General features: G+C 43.3%; 1 protein-coding gene across 1 annotated transcript in view; it reads left to right on the top strand.

Moving 5' to 3' along the window:
- LOC139367240 (supervillin-like) overlaps positions 1-18100 on the top strand; it is a 118193-nt gene that overhangs the window by 81532 nt on the left and 18561 nt on the right. The window contains exons 23-24 of the mRNA XM_071105473.1: positions 365-520; positions 14562-14698. Coding sequence (XP_070961574.1) covers positions 365-520; positions 14562-14698 — 293 coding nt within the window. The remainder of the gene's footprint in view (positions 1-364; positions 521-14561; positions 14699-18100) is intronic.

Raw genomic sequence — 18100 nt, 5'->3', positions numbered from 1 at the left:
CAGAGGTCAATCGAAATCAACCAAAACAGTGGAATTGCCATGGAAACATGGGGGAAAGATCCCGAGTCTCCTCAATGTATACAATTAGGCTATTGTTTTAATGTGTGTTTCAGATTGTTTTGAGGTTTTAAAAAAACTGCGTATGATGCTTGTATGGATGTCAACCCCAACATATGTTCATGTCATTGTTACAAATCAACTGCGTTACAGCTAAGAACGCCTGCGTTCCATTGGCTCCTTTACCACATCTATGCCATCATAAGAAGGTTCATTTCCATTCTGGTGTTCTGATTCCTAATAATTATATGGTATATTGTATTTCTTTATAACTTCTCTAACTTATGGCTCCATCTCTTTGTTCCAGTGAATAAAAATAGTGGATTCTCTGAGGTGGCTCTGGCGGGTCTGGCCAGTAAGGAGAACTTCAGCAGTGTCAACCTGCGTCGTGTCAACATCTCCGACCAGATGTCCAACAACAGCGCTGTGCCCTACAAGAAACTCATGCTCTTGCAAGTCAAAGGTGAGATGGTCAGATGACCTCTAGACCACTCAACCCCCCAAAGGTACAAGGTCATCAGTCAGTCATGTTAAAGCCCAGATAAAAAACCCAGGGAAAGAATGTGGTTATGTCACGTGTGCTCCTTCTAGGTCACCAGGCTGCTCATTATGGCGCACACCTGTCACCATCGTTACGTGCAACAGCGCATTATGACACTCACCTGGACTCCATCACCTCCTTGATTACCTGACCTTTATAAGTCACTCCCTTTGGTTTCTTCCCCAGTCGTCATTGTTTCTGTTTCATGTTCGTGCGTTGTTTGTGTTTCTTGTTTTGTATTATGTTTTAATTGATTTATTAAATGATTCACTCCCTGAACTTGCTTCCCGACTCTCAGCGTACATCGTTACAGGTTAGCCTCACACACACAACCCTCTAAACAGAAATGTTTACATACTGATTACATACTGGGTATGTTAATCTCACCTTTTATGGGGATATAAAATATTTTCTCCCCAAAGGTTTCTTTATGATATGTATTAGTCTCTATGCCTGACCCTGCATTTTTTTCATATATTTTTATCTCTTTAGCAGACAAACGCCCCCATTTTAAATGCTTGGAGTCAAAAGCTAAAGCTAGAAACTCTGTAGCTGTCAGCTTTTCAGGCAGCTGCGAAATAGATGCACCTCCGCAATTAAGAACGCCAAATCAAGTTACTTATTTTATCCGACTCTGCTTGTGATCTGTCAAATTGCTGGAAAACAGTTAATGCACTGAGGCGTGGAAATTCCTCTCCTTCCCTGCTTATGCAAGTTGTCAGACTACTGAGGTTTATTTTTATCAGTGGTGCTTTTAATTAGCATTTTAGAGAAGAGGAGCTCTGTTTTGTCGAGCTGAGATATCTGCCAGGCACACAGAGAGGCCTGTCGCCAACTGGGTGTCAGAAGGGGGGTAAGGAGAAAAGTGGTTGAGTGTAATCCGTATAGCAATGATAGGAGAGACCATGTGAGGATATGACGGAGCTGAGTGACTTGGTGTAAAGAGGACAGGGCCTAGAACCGAGCTTTGGGGACACATGTAGTGAGCGCACGTGGTACAGACACAGATCCTCTCTACACCACCTGGTAGGAGGGACCTGCCAGGAGTGTGCAGAGCCTGAGACGTCCAACCCTGAGAGCGTGAAGAGGAGGATCTGATGATTCACGGTTTTGAAAGCAGCGTATAGATCTAGGAAGATGAGAACAGAGGAGCGAGTCAGCTTTGGCAGAGCGGAGAGCTTTTGTGACACATATGACAGTGGTCTTAGTGAGCCGCCTTGAAGGTTAAGGTCATAAAGATCATTCTGAGAGAGATAATGAGAGTGTTGGTCAGAGACAATGCACTCAAGTGTTTTAGAAAGACAATACATAAGTGATACCAGTTTCCTGTTTTTGACAGAGTGGTCAAGTGTTGGTTTCTTGAGGAGGGGAGAGATTCTGTCTATCTTAATGTCAGAGAGGATGCAGCCAGTAGTCAGGGATGAGTTGATGAGGGAAGTGCGGAATGGGATAAGGTCTCCAGAGATGGGCTGGAGAAGACAGGAGGGAATGGGGTTAAGTGGGCAGGTTGTTGGGCGGCCGGACATCCCTAATTGCAGGATTTCATCTGGAGAGAGAAGGGAGAATAAGGCAAAGGTAGTTCTGTGTGAGTGGGCTCAGTAGGCTGAGTGAATGATGACCGGATGTTGTCAACTTTTTTTCAATGGTCTGCTTAGAGGGAGGAGAGGAGGTGGAGGATTAAGGAGTTTGGAGAAGTTTCCCAGGGATGGAGGCAGAATCTTGAATGTAGAGTGACAGAAATAGGCTTTAGAAGTGGATACAGAGGAAAGGAAGGTAGAGAGAAGGGAGTGGGAGGATGATAAGTCCTCCAGAAGTTTCGTTGTCCTTCAATTCCACTCAACGGTCCGCAGCCCTGTTCTGTTAGCAAGCAGTGAATCACTCGGCCACAGAACAGAGGGGATAATTATTGTTATTGATTAATAATGACAAACCTCCTGGCATTAACAGGGTGGCAGGTAACCTAGTGGTTAGAGCATTGGGGGGTAACCGAAAGGTTGCTGGATCGAATCCCTGAGCTGACGAGGTAAAAATCTGTCGTTCTGCCCCTGAACGAGGCAGTTAATCCACTGTTCTCCGGTAGGCCGTAAATGCAAATAACAATTTGTTCTTAACTGACGTGCCTAGTTAAATAAAGGTGTTATATATATATATATATTTTCTTTTGACAACATAGATGGAAAACGTCTGAGGATCGTAGCTGCCTCTATAGCCCCTCCTATCTGCCATGTCTTTAATCTGAGCCTAGAGGAAAGTCTTTGTCCTCAAGCCATTATGCTACTCAAAAGTGGTAAAGCGGCCTTTACTGGTTCGAACAGCAGACCTATCAGCTTGCTGCCAGATCTTAGCATTAGCCTGTTTGACCAATACAATGCGATTACTCTGTAAACAAATTAACCTGTTGCGACGACCAAACCCGGATCCGGGATTCTATTTATAGACCTAAGCTCATTACCATAACGCAACGTTAACTATTCATGAAAATCGCAAATGAAATGAAATAAATATGCTAGCTCTCAAGCTTAGCCTTTTGTTAACAACACTGTCATCTCAGATTTTCAAAATATGCTTTTCAACCATAGGAAAACAATCATTTGTGTAACAGTAGCTAGCTAGCGTAGCATTTAGCGTTAGCATTAGCGTTAGCATTAGCGTTAGCATTTAGCAGGCAACTATCACAAAAACAAGTAAAGCCTTCAAATAAAATAACTTACCTTTGAAGAACTTCTGATGTTTTCAATGAGGAGACTCTCAGTTAGATAGCAGATGCTCCGTTTTTCCAAAAAGATTCTTTGTGTATTAGAAATAGCTCCGTTTTGTACATCACATTTGGCTACCAAAAAAAAAAAAAAAAAAAAAAAAAAAAACGAAAATTCAGCCCTCAAAACGCGAACTTTTTTCCAAATTAACTCCATAATATCGACTGAAACATGGCAAACGTGGTTTAGAATCAATCCTCAAGGTGTTTTTCCACATATCTCTTCAATGATATATCCTTCGTGGAAGCCTGGTTTCTCCTTGCTCTCAAATGGAAAAATAATTGCACCTGGCTTTACGCTCCAATTTCGACGCAGGGACACCAGGCGGACACTTGGAAAATGTAGTCTCTTATGGTCAATCTTCCAATGATATGCCTACAAATACGTCACAATGCTGCTAACACTTTGGGGGAACGACAGAAAGTGTAGGCTCATTCCTTGCGCAATCACAGCCATATAAGGAGACAATGGAAAACAGAGCTTCAGAAATTCTGCTCATTTCCTGGTTGATGCATCATCTTGGTTTAGCCTGTAGAATGAGTTCTGGGGCACTTACAGACAATATCTTTGCAGATTCTGAAACTTCAGAGTGTTTTCTTTCAAAAACTGTCAAGAATATGCATAGTCGAGCATCTTTTCGTGACAAAATATCGCGCTTAAAACGGGAACGTTTTTTATCCAAAAATGAAATAGCGCCCCTAGAGATCAAAGAGGTTAACAACATACTTTCCGCATGCTTATAGAGAAGGGCACTCAACTTGTACTACACTGACACAAATGGCTGATGGTTGTCTGAAAGAAATTGATAATAAAATTGTGGGAGCTTTACTTTTAGATTTCAGTGCAGCCTTTAATATTATTCACCATAACCTGTTGTTGAGAAAACGTATGTGTTATGGCTTTTCAACCTCTGCCATATCATGGATTCAGACCCATCTATCTAATATATCTCAGAGGGTTTTCTTTAATGGAAGCTTCTCTAATGTAAAACACGTAAAGTGTGGTGTACCACAGGGCTGCTCTCTAGGCCCTCTACTCTTTTCTATTTTTACCAGTGACCTACCACTGGCATTAAACAAAGCATGTTTGTCTATGTATGCTGATGATTCAACCATATATGCATCAGCAGCCACAGCTAATGAAGTCACTGCCCTTACCAAAGAGTTGCAGTCTGTTTTGGAATGGGTGGCCAGTAAAAAACTGGTCCTGAACATCTCTAAAGCTAAGAGCATTGCATTTGGTACAAATCATTCCCTAAGTGCTAGACCTCAGCTGAATATAGTAATGAATGTTGAGACTGTTGAACAAGTGTAGGAGATTACTTGGTGTTACCTTAGATTGTAAATTGTCGTGGTCCAAACATTTTGATTCAAGTCCTGCTGGATCTAGTTTTATCTTACATTGATTATTGTCCAGTCATATAAGTCAAGTGCTGCAAAGAAAGTTAAACTGCACCTGGCCCAGAACAGAGCCGCACGTCTTGCTCTTCATTGTAATCAGAGGGCTAATATTAAAACTATGCATGCAAGTCTCTCTTGGCTAAGAGTTAAGGAAAGACTGACTGCGTCATTTCTTGTTTTTATAAGAAACAATGTGTTGGAAATTCCAAATTGTTTGCATAGTCAATTTACACACAACACTGACACGCGCACATATGGCTGACTTGCTTAAACAAATGTGGTTTCTACTGACAATTGAGATGTACAAACAATGGCTAAAGGGGACGACGAGCAGATGAGAGGAAATCCGTGATTTCGATGAAGACATTAATGAGCAAGCTAGGTCGGACGTAGTCAATATAACTATTTGTTCAGTACTTTTGAAATGTACAGCTACAGAATTCAGAACATGGACCGTTCTGACAGTGTTCTCCCTGTACACCAAGTCAGAGCCGTAAGATAAGGGGGCATATAAAGCAGACAACGAAAGCTCTTACAATATTCAAAGATTACATTTCTCTAAAACAGGCTGTAGGCTACAAGTGCACCACCAAGTCAGAACAGGAAGGCAAATGTAAGAGGGGGAAATGGGACAATTATTATGGTGGGCTATTGGGCTATTAACAGCTTACTACACAACATATACTTATCTATACTGTAGCTAAGAAAGTAATACTATCTCCCTGGCATGTTACATAATGTAAGCAGCAGCATACAATATGTTTTTGGACTTGGTGAGCACAGCACTTTGGCATCAAACTTTGTCATCAAAATCTCTGGATTTATGGTGCTTTCAAAACAACTGGGAACTTTGGGGGAAAAAACTAGGTTGAATCATGATGACATCGGTGAACTTCAGGTCAGAGCTCTAGGAAGAGGCCCGAGTTTTTGACTTGCAATTTAGATTTGGGTGACTGTTCAGAACGTAGTTTCCCAGTCAGAGCTCTTTTTCCCCCCCAGAGTTCCCAGTTGCCTTGAACTCACTGAAGTCAGATTTCCCAGCTCTGAGTTTCCCGTTTTTATAGCGTGGCAGAAGTCATGCTGGATTGCCAGCATGGTCAATGTTGAATGTGTATCCTTTTAAGCTTAGAGACCTTTAAACCCAGACTTGGAACCAAACACCCACTCCACTGAATAGAGGGCTAGGGATTGCTTTGCAATGCTTGCAGTTAGCCACATTGGCGTCGGCTAATGGGGATGCTAATAAATCAAATAAAATCAGCTGGGTGGAAAGGGAGGAGAGGAAAGGGGACAGTGAGACAAAGGATGCAGAAAGGGAGGAGAGTAGGATGAAGAGGCATATTAAGGAGACAGGAGGGAGAAGAATTTAGCAAAACAAGCAAAAGGAAAAGATAGAAGAGGAGAGGGTAGTGGGAGAGAGGGAGAGCAAGAGCAAAGATTGTGGCGGCACATGACCATCTGGGTAGAGGCTAAGTGGGTACGGTTGGAGTAAATATGTTGAGAAAAATAAACAAAGTAGTGATTAGAGAGATGGATGGGGTTGCAGTGAGGTTAGTAGGTGAACAGCCTCTAGTGAAGATGAGGTCAAGCGTATTGCTTACCTTGTAAGTGGGAGGTGACTGGGAAGGGTAAGGTCAAAAAAGGAAAGGAGTGGAAAGAAAGGTAGATAGAAAATCTGCAGTCCTCATGCCTCCTTGCAGCATGCCTAAAGCACGTTCACGCAGATGAGCAGGGACCCTGGGCATCTTTCTTTTTAGTGTTTTTCAGAGTCAATAGAAAGGCCACTTTAGTGTCCTAGGTTTTCATAACTGTGACCTTAATTGCCTACCGTCTGTAAGCTGTTAGTGTCTTAACAACCGTTCCACATGTGCTGGTTCATTGAACAAGCATGGGAAACGGTGTTTAAACCCTTTACAATGAAGATCTGTGAAGTTATTTGTTTTGTTACGAGTTATCTTTGAAAGACAGGGTCCTGAAAAAGGGGCATTTCTTTTTTTGCTGAGTTTATGATATGAGTAATGTAATGATATGAGTAATGTGAACATTATTAGTGGGATTGTTTAAAGTGACTAATTTATTAATTTATCAATTTATTAAAGTGGCCAGTGATTGGGTTTCAATGTAGGCAGCAGCCTCTGAGTTAGTTATTGCTGTTTAGCAGTCCGATGGCCTTGAGATAGAAGCTGTTTTTCAGTCTCTCGGTCCCAGCTTTGATGCACCTGCAATGACCTCGCCTTCACCTTCTGGATGGTAGCGGCCTTGTGGTTGAGGGTGGTGCAGTTGCCGTACCAGGCTGTGATACAGCCCGACAGGATGCTCTCGATTGTGCATCTGTAAGTTTGTGAGGGTTTTGGGTGACAAGCCAATTTTTTTCAGACTCCTGGAGGTTGAAGAGGCGCTGTTGAACATTCTTCACCACACTGTCTGTGTGGGTGGACCATTTCAGTTTGTCTGTGTACGCTGAGGAATTTAAAACTTTCCACCCTCTCCACCGCTGTCCCTTCGATGTGGATGGGGGGGTGCTCCCTCTGCTATTTCCTGAAGTCCACGATCATCACCTTTTTGTTTTTTTGACGTTGAATGAGACGTTGTTTTCCTGACACCACAGTGCCCTCACCTCCTCCCTGTAGGCTGTCTTGTCGTTGTTGGTAATCAAGCCCACTACTGTTGTGTCATTTGCAAACGTGATGATTGAGTTGCAGGCGTGCATAGCCATGCGGTCGTGGGTGAACAGGGAATACAGGAGGGGGCTGAGCACGCACCCTTGTGGGTCCCCAGTGTTGAGGGTCAGCGAAGTGGAGATGTTGTTTCCTATCTTTACCACCTGGGGGCGGCCCTTCAGAAGGTCCAGGACCCAATTGCACAGGGCGGCGTTGAGACCCGTATTCATCTTGTCCAGATGGGATCGGGGAGACTGGTAGCCTAATGGTAAGAGCGTTGGACCAATAACCGAAAGTTTGGTGGATTGAATCCCAGAGTGGACAAGGTTAAAATCTGTAATTCTGCCCCGAACAAGGCATTTAACCCACTGTTCCTAGGCCGTCATTGTAAATAAGAATTTGTTCTTAACTGACTTGCCTAGTTAAATGAAGGTTAAATAAAAAATAATAATAAAAATAGGGCATAGTGATGGCGATTGCATCGTCTGTGGACCTGTTGGGGTGGTATGCAAACTGAAGTGGGTCTAGGGTGGGCGGGTAGCATGGAGGTGATTAAGATCCTTGACTAGTCTCTCAAAGCACTTAATTATAACAGAAGTGAGTGTTATGGGGCGGTAGTCATTTCGTTCAGTTATCTTTGCCTTCTTGGGTACAGGAACAATGGTGGCCATCTTTAAGCATTTGGGGACAGCAGATTGGGATAGGTAGCGATTTCAATATGTCTGTAAACACACCAGTCAGCTGGTCTGCGCATGCTCTGAGGATGCGGCTTGGGATGCCGCCTGGGCCAGCAGCCTTGCGAGGGTTAACACATTTAAATGTTTCACTCACATCGGCCACAGAGAAGGGGGGGGCGCAATCCTTGTTAGTGGGCCATAACGGTGGCACTGTATTATCCTCAAAGCAGACAAAGAAGGTGGTTAGTTTGTCTGGAAGTGTGACGTCGGTGTTCGTGACGTGGCTCGTTTTCTTTTTGTAGTCCGTGATTTCCTGTAGACCCTGCCACATAGGTCTCGTGGCTGAGCTGTTGAATTGCGACTCCACTTTGTCCCTGTTCCAGCATTTCTCCTGTTTGATTGCCTTGCGGAGGGAATTACTCAACTGTTTATATTCAGGCATATTCCCAGACCTGGTTCACACTTTCAGATTTGCGCGGATGCTGCCATCCGTTCACGGTTTCTGGTTAGAGTAGGTTTTAATAGTCACAGTGGGTACATCTCCAATGTACTTCTTTATAAACTCACTCACTGAGTCAACGTATAGATCAATGTCGTTATCTGAGTCTGACCGGAACATATCCCAGTCCGCGTGATCAAACCAACATTGAAGCGTGGATTCCGATTGGTAAGACCAGCACTGAATGGTTCTAGTCACTAGAACATAATTTGAGTTTCTGCCTGTAAGACGGTAGGAGCAAGATGGCATTGTGGTCGGATTTGCCGAAGGTAGGGCGGGGGAGGGATTTGTATGCATCGTGGATGTTAGAGTAGTCGTGATCGAGTGTATTACCCCCGCGCGTGGTAAAATCAATATGCTGATAGAATTTAGGTAGCTTTGTTCTCAAATTTGCTTTTTAAAATCCCCAGCACAATAAATGCAGCCTCGTGATACATGGTTTCCAGTTTAAATAGAGTCCAGTGAAGTTCCTTGATGGCGGTCTTGGTGTCTGCTTGAATGGGAATGTACCCAGCTGTGACGATAACTGACGATAATTCTCTTGGGAGGTAATATGGCTGGCATTTGATTGTAAGGAATTCTAGGTCGGGTGAGCAGAAGAACTTGACTTCCTATATGTTGTTATGATTACACCATGAGTCTGTAATCATGAAGCATAGACCCCCGGCAGAAGCCCGGTGGCTGAACCGATTCCGATATCCCGAGAGAGCCATGTTTCCGTGATACAGAGAATGTTACAATCTCTGATGTCTCTCTGGAAGGCAACCCTTGCTCGAATTTCATCTACCTTGTTGTCAAGAGACTGGACATTGGTGAGTAGTCTACTCGGGAGCGGTGGTCGATGTGCACATCTACGGAGCCTGACCAGGACGCCGGTCCGTCCTCCTCTTCTGTGGTGCCGTTGTTTTGGGTCGGCTTCTGAGATTCGATCCATTGCCCTGGGTTGTGGTCCAAACAGAGGATCCACTTCGGGAAAGTTGTATTCCTGGTCGTAATGTTGGTAAGTTGACGTCACTCTTATATCCAATAGTTCATCCCAGCTGTATGTAATACGACTTAAGATTTCTTGGGGTAACAATGTAAGAAATAATACATTAAAAAAAGTAAATACTGCATAGTTTCCTTAGGACTCGAAGCGAGACGACCATCTCGGTCGGCGCCATCTTGCATGTGCAGCGACCATATAATGCTTTTACAACATACAGAATTGCACCGGTTATCAAGGGGCAAAGTATTGACACGTTTTTTTAAATCGAGAGACGAGCTTAAAGTTTCTTTACTGACCATAATTTTCACATGTCTGACTGCTTGCATGATGATGAGTTTCTCACACGACTGGCCTATCTGGGTGGTGATTTTTCTCACCTGAATGATCTGAATCTAGGATACAAAATTGAGGCTATGAATAAGAAGTTGGAGCTCTTCTCTTAACAAAGACAACATACAGGTCTTTCCATTATTGTATGCTTTTTTTGTGTGCAAATGAACTCAAGCTTATGGACAATGTCAATTGTGATATAGCGAAGCACCTGAGTGAGTTGGGTACGCAATTACGCAGGCACTTTCTTGAAACGGATGACACAAACAACTGGATTCGTTTTCCTTTTCATGCCCTGCCACCAGTCCACTTACTGATATCTGAACAAGAGAGCATCATCCAAATTGCAACAAGCGGTTCTGTGAAAATGTTATTTAATCAGAATCCACTGCCAGATTTCTGGATTGGGCTGCGCTCAGCCGTGGCAAGTCGCGCTGTTAAGACACTGATGTCCTTTGCAACCAAGTACCTACAGTGCCTTGCGAAAGTATTCGGCCCCCTTGAACTTTGCGACCTTTTGCCACATTTCAGGCTTCAAACATAAAGATATAAAACTGTATTTTTTTGTGAAGAATCAACAACAAGTGGGACACAATCATGAAGTGGAACGACATTTATTGGATATTTCAAACTTTTTTAACAAATCAAAAACTGAAAAATTGGGCGTGCAAAATTATTCAGCCCCTTTACTTCCAGTGCAGCAAACTCTCTCCAGAAGTTCAGTGAGGATCTCTGAATGATCCAATGTTGACCTAAATGACTAATGATGATAAATACAATCCACCTGTGTGTAATCAAGTCTCCGTATAAATGCACCTGCACTGTGATAGTCTGAGGTCCGTTAAAAGCGCAGAGAGCATCATGAAGAACAAGGAACACACCAGGCAGGTCCGAGATACTGTTGTGAAGAAGTTTAAAGCCGGATTTGGATACAAAAAGATTTCCCAAGCTTTAAACATCCCAAGGAGCACTGTGCAAGCGATAATATTGAAATGGAAGGAGTATCAGACCACTGCAAATCTACCAAGACCTGGCCGTCCCTCCTAAACTTTCAGCTCATACAAGGAGAAGACTGATCAGAGATGCAGCCAAGAGGCCCATGATCACTCTGGATGAACTGCAGAGATCTACAGCTGAGGTGGGAGACTCTGTCCATAGGACAACAATCAGTCGTATATTGCACAAATCTGGCCTTTATGGAAGAGTGGCAAAGAAAGAAGAAAGCCATTTCTTAAAGATATCCATAAAAAGTGTCGTTTAAAGTTTGCCACAAGCCACCTGGTAGACACACCAAACATGTGGAAGAAGGTGCTCTGGTCAGATGAAACCAAAATTTAACTTTTTGGCAACAATGCAAAACGTAATGTTTGGCGTAAAAGCAACACAGCTGAACACACCATCCCCACTGTCAAAAAAGGTGGTGGCAGCATCATGGTTTGGGCCTGCTTTTCTTCAGCAGGGACAGGGAAGATGGTTAAAATTGATGGGAAGATGGGTGGAGCCAAATACAGGACCATTCTGGAAGAAAACCTGATGGAGTCTGCAAAAGACCTGAGACTGGGACGGAGATTTGTCTTCCAACAAGACAATGATCCAAAACATAAAGCAAAATCTACAATGGAATGGTTCAAAAATAAACATATCCAGGTGTTAGAATGGTCAAGTCAAAGTCCAGACCTGAATCCAATCGAGAATCTGTGGAAAGAACTGAAAACTGCTGTTCACAAATGCTCTCCATCCAACCTCACTGAGCTCGAGCTGTTTTGCAAGGAGGAATGGGAAAAAATGTCAGTCTCTCGATGTGCAAAACTGATAGAGACATACCCCAAGCGACTTACAGCTGTAATCGCAGCAAAAGGTGGCCTACACCACCCGATGTCACAGGAAGGCCATAAAGATCATCAAGGACATCAACCACCCGAGCCACTGCCTGTTCACCCCGCTATCATCCAGAAGGCGAGGTCAGTACAGGTGCATCAAAGCTGGGACCGAGAGACTGAAAAACAGCTTCTATCTCAAGGCCATCAGACTGTTAAACAGCCACCACTAACACTGAGTGGCTGCTGCCAACACACTGACACTGACTCAACTCCAGCCACTTTAATAATGGGAATTGATGGGAAATTATGTAAATATATCACTAGCCACTTTAAACAATGCTACCTTATATAATGTTACTTACCCTACATTATTCATCTCATATGCATACGTATATACTGTACTCTATATTATCGACTGTATCCTTATGTAATACATGTATCACTAGCCACTTTAAACTATGCCACTTTGTTTACATACTCATCTCATTTGTACATACTGTACTCGATACCATCTACTGTATCTTGCCTATGCTGCTCTGTACCATCACTCATTCATATATCCTTATGGACATATTCTTTATCCCCTTACACTGTGTACAAGACAGTAGTTTTGGAATTGTTAGTTAGATTACTTGTTATTACTGCATTGTCGGAACTAGAAGCACAAGCATTTCGCTACACTCGCATTAACATCTGCTAACCATGTGTATGTGACAAATAAAATTTGATTTGATTTGATTTTCGCTACAAAGTATAAACTTAAGGGGGCTGAATAATTTTGCACGCCCAATTTTTCAGTTTTTCATTTGTTAAAAAAGTTTGAAGTATCCAATAAATGTTGTTCCACTTCATGATTGTGTCCCACTTGTTGTTGATTCTTCACAAAGAAATACAGTTTTATATCTTTATGTTTGAAGCCTGAAATGTGGCAAAAGGTCACAAAGTTCAAGGGGGCCGAATACTTTCGCAAGGCACTGTATGTGAGAGTGGATTCTCGGCCATCACTAGCATGAAATCTAAATACAGGCACAGACTGTGTGTGGAAAATTATTTAAGACAGACTCTCTCCAATACAATCCAACATTGCAGATTTATGCATCCTTTCAAGCACATCCTCATTATTTATTATTATTAGTATATAATTATTTGTGCCCTGGTCCTATAATGAGCTCTTTGTCACTTCCCACGAGCCGGGTTATGACAAAAACTCACACTCATTCTTATGTTTAATAACTGTATCGTGTGTGGCAGGCTTACAATGATGGCAAAAAAACAACATTTGAGAGTGCGCTGACCCTGGTGCTAGAGGGGGTACCCAGCTGGAGGTTGAATGTTTGAAGGGGTACAGGACTATAAAAAGTTTGGGAATCACTGCTCTAGAGCATTTTTCTTGTTAGGGATAATTTGGATGAAGAGTGTATTTGTTTTCTATGATTGCTTTGTATCTCTGTTTTGCTTTTTATATTTATTCATTTGTATTTCTGTAATTACAGGGCTCATCTGTAAAATAATCCTTGATCACAGCATGACTCCCTATCAAAGTCCAGGTTAAATAAAGAAACAGCCTTGAAACCAGCCACGCGCTCCCTCCACTGCCATTTGCTAGTAGTTCTTTGGAGAGACATGCAGGTCAACAATGCTACATTTAAACGCAACCGTTTAGAGGATACATCTGAGCTGGAATCCCAAGCACATTTCACACAAAGTAACAGACAGTCTCATAGTAGATCATCTTTACAATGACAACAAAGGGACTGGAGTAATCAGTTATGTGTAGTATTCTGATAATGGTTTCATCCTCACAAAGAAGGAAGGCAGTGTGTTCTTTGACTGTCGCGTCACATTGAGGACGGTGTCACAGTGTCTCAAATGGCTCCCTATTCATTATGTAGTGCACTACTTGTGAACAGTGCACTATGTAGGGAATGACGGTGCCATTTGGGATGCAGCCAGTCATCAGAGAGGTCATTCGCCTAGATTAGACAGATATTGAGGGCAGGAAAAACATCTTCCTCTTCCATGTATCAAGGAGACTGTAGCCTATAACAAGCATGCTAAGGCAAACCATACAGCACAGTGAGCAGCAAAACGTTGGCTACATCCTCAATGGCACCCTATTCCCTATATAGCGCACGATTTTTGACCAGAGCCCTTTGGGAATAAAGGGAATGGGGTGCCATTTGGGATGCAGATGTCTGTCTGCTGTTGCATGCTAATTGACTAAATGATATTATTGTTTTGTCCTTGTTGTCTTCTAGTCTGGGGAAAGAAGAAAGGATTGTGTACGATGTGCCTGTTTGCACTGCTTATTGCAGCCACATCTGTCACAGTAGTAACCCATTTCCTAGTGCTGCCGTGCTGAGGTCCACAGAGGAAAATGGCCTAATTGGCATTTTTACACAAAGCAACGAAGGATGCTCTTGAAGGGTGTCCTTTCTTTTCCAGGGGATGTTTATTTTTATGGTTGTTTTGGATCCTTCTCTTATCCTCTTCCATGCAGCTGTGGTGCTTAATCATGTTACCCAGGTCACCTCGCTCTACCCTGGGATAGCCTGTCCCGCCAACCCCCCCCCCCCCCCCCCCCCCCCCCCCCCCAAATCCAATAAAGCCAACCAGACCAGGTATTCTAATCTTACAAACACCCTTAGGGTATGTCCAAAACGGCACCCATATTCCCTATATAGTGCACTATTTTGACCCAAGCCCTGTTTAACAACTCAATTAATGATTTCTTCTTAAATGCTGTTAAAGATCAAGATAGGCATATTTTATCAAATGTTTTTATCTGTCTCTGTCTGTGTTTGTTTGTTTCTGTCTGGTTTATAATAACCAGGCCGACGGCACATCCAGACCAGACTAGTGGAGCCCAGAGCGTCCTCTCTAAACAGCGGGGATTGCTTTCTGCTCATCACACCCCATCACTGCTTTGTCTGGACCGGAGAGTTTGCCAACGTCATCGAGAAGGCCAAGGTAAGTCTGCCATGTTAATTTTCATTCAGTCTTCTTGCTCTTGGTGTTATAAGTAACTTATTGTCCCTAGAGGAAAATTCGGTTCATGTGCAAGGGGTAGCATGATAAAAGTACAGGCTTATCAGACACACTAATCAAAACACATGCACCAATGTTGTCGTACATATATTGTAAGTATTGCTGCTCAGTGCTGTCTTATTCATACTGAACAAAAATATAAACACAACAATTTCAAAGATTTTACTGAGTGAAATAAGGAAGTCGCTCAATTGAAATAAATTCATTAGGCCCTAATCTATGGATTTCACATGTCTGGGAATAAAGATATGCATCTGTTGGTCACAGATACCTTTAAAAAAAAGGTAGGGACGTGGATCAGAAAACCAGTCGGTATCTGGTGTGACTACTATTTGCCTCATGCAGCGACACAAATCCTTCACATAGAGTTGATCAGGCTGTTGGTTGTGGCCTGTGGAATGCAAAATAATTTGAGCACAACATTTTAGATAAATACGCCTTTTGTGCATATGGAACATTTCTGCGATCTTTTATTTCAGCTCATGGAACATGGGACCAACACTTTACATATTTCGTTAATATTTTTGTTACATTAGGTATGTTTCTATACTCCATAGATGAATGCGAGTAACAATCTGTCAGTGAGGTTTAAAGGGACTTTGTTATTATTAGGCGTGTGTTACATCACGTGTAGGAAGTAAATACTATTTTGCTTGTTATTTTTGATTAATGTAGTGCATTGTTGTGGGAACTAGCAACACAGGAAGGTGTGTGTGTGTGTGTGTGTGTGTGTGTGAGGAGCTGTAGCAACAGGACACATCAACCCAGACCTAGAGCCATTGTTTTAACCATACTCTGCTCAACTGAACTCTAAACTCTGTATGGCCTGGAGGAACACAGACTTCCTTCTAAAGTTCTATTTAAAAAAAAAAAAACTATAATTCAGACTATAAAACCCCAAGCAGATTGGCATAATGTGTAGTCAACTTTGTTCTAATGGCAGAAATAATTTGATTGGTTTAGGGCAGAACAAATTTGATTGGTTGCTGCTAGCTTGCTACATTTGACTCTTTTGCTCTTGAGAAAAGATGGTGCTGACAAACATGGTCATCCTGTTTTTAGCTCCTAGCCAACTTTGCACTATTTTTTGTCTGTGTTATTTCTTACATTATTTGCCTGAATGTTTTTAGAATTATTACCTACTTTTTGAAAATAACTTTTTGGATGTTAGATTGCGGTCACTCACCAGAAATGTGACTTTCCTGACCTGGTTTCTTTGTCTAGACTTCCTGAGGTAGCCCCATTCATCCCGGGTGCTACACCAAAACTTTGATGCTGGAGAAGAGGGAGGAGAAGTGGGGTGTTTGTCAGGCTCAGGCGGCGAGCAAACCATCCACCGCTTTTGAGTATATTTCTTGCTGACGTTCAGTCCCTGGACAGTAAAGTAGACTAGCTCAGGGCAAGGATCGCCTTTCAGAGAGACATAAGGGACTGTAAAATACTCAGTAACATACCCCCCACCCCCCCCCCCAAAGGAAAACGCTCCCAAAATGATATTGTCTCATCTCCTGTGCTACACGCAGAGAACACTCTTGACCTTTGTTACTCTCTTTTCCGGGATGGTTACAAGGCCCACCCCCGCCCTTCTTTAGGCAAATCAGATCACACCTCTATCCTGTTCCTCACTGAATATAGGCAGAAACTTAAGCAGGAAGCACCCATGGAAAGGATTGTTCAACGTCGGTCTGACCAATAAGAATATCCGCTTCAAGAATGTTTGATCACGCAGACTGGGAACTGAAAGCACGAACCACAGCATTTAACCACAGCAAGGTGACTGGGAAAATGGACATCTACAAATAGACCAGCTATGACCTCTGTAAGGCAATCAGAGGCAAAACGATAGTACAGGGACAAAGTGGAGTCTCATTTCAACAGCTCAGACATGAGACGCATGTGGAAGGGACTCCATACAACCATGGATTATACAGGGGAAACCAGCCGTGTCGAGAGCACTGACACCTCGCTCCCGGGAAAGATAAACACCTTTGCCGGCTTCGAGGAAAACTACACAGAGTCGCCAAAGTGGGCCCCTGCCGCTTACGAGGGCTGTGCTTCCGATCTCCGTGGCTGACGTGAGTAAGACATTCAAGCTTGTTAACCCTCGCAAGGCTAACAGCCCAGACGGCATCCCAAGCCGTGTCCTCAGAGCATGTGCAGACCAGCTGGCTAGTTTGTTTACGGACATTCAATCTCTCCCTAGTCCAGTCTGTTGTCCCCACTTGCTTCAAGAGGTCTACAATTGTTCCTGTACTCAAGAAAGCGAAGATAACTGAACTAAATGACTATCGCCCCCATAGCACTCACTTCTGTCATCATGAAGTGCTTTGAGTCGCTAGTGAAGGATTGTATCACGTCCACCTTACCCGACACCCTAGACCCACTACAATTTCCATTCTGCCCCAGCAGATCCATGGATAACGCAATCGCCGTTATACTGCCCTATCCCACCTCAGCATTCTTACATAGGTATTCCTCTTGTTATGTAAGAATACTGTTCCTCAACTACAGCTCATCCTTCAACACCACAGTGCACTCCAAGTTCATCACTAAGCTCAGGTGCTTGGGTCTAAACCCCTCTCTGTACAACTGGGTCATAGACTTCCTGACGGGCCAACCCCAGGTGGTGAAGGTAGGCAACAACACCTCTGCCACTCTGATTCGGGAATGCGTGCAGGAATGCGTGCTCAGCCCCCTACTGTACTCCCTGTTCACCCATGACTGCGTGGACATGCATGGCCAGGAAAATAACCTCTCCCTCAGCGTCAACAAAACAAAGGAGCTTTTCGTGGACTACAGGAAACTGCAGAGAGCACGCCTCCATTGCCGCGGTAGAGAGGGTCAAAAGCTTCAAGTTCCTAGTTGTGCACATCACCGAGGACCGGAAATGGTCCCTTCACACGACAGGAGGCTGAAGAAATTAATCTACAGCACCTGGTGTCACAGGACTTTTAAGCCTTGTGACATGGACTGTGTATGTGTGCCAATCAGAGGGTGAATGGGCACAACAAAATATTGCAGTGCCTTTGAACGGGGTATGGTAGTAGGTGCCAGGCACACCGGTTTGTGTCAACAACTGCAACACTGCCAGGTTTTTCACCCTCAACAGTTTCCTGTGTGTATCAATAATGGTCCACCACCCAAAGGACACCCAGCCAACTTGACACAACTATGGACTTGAGCCAGCATCCCTGTGTTACGCTTTTAACACCTTGTTAAGTCCATGCCCTGACGAATTGTGGCTGTTCTTAGGCATCTCAATATTATGAAGGTTTTCTTAATGTTTTGTACACAGTGCATGTATATACTGTATTCTAGTCTTGG

Source organism: Oncorhynchus clarkii, chromosome 15 (genome assembly GCF_045791955.1).
Source record: "Oncorhynchus clarkii lewisi isolate Uvic-CL-2024 chromosome 15, UVic_Ocla_1.0, whole genome shotgun sequence".
NCBI lineage: Eukaryota > Metazoa > Chordata > Actinopteri > Salmoniformes > Salmonidae > Oncorhynchus > Oncorhynchus clarkii.
This window is presented reverse-complemented; position numbering and strand designations above follow the sequence as displayed.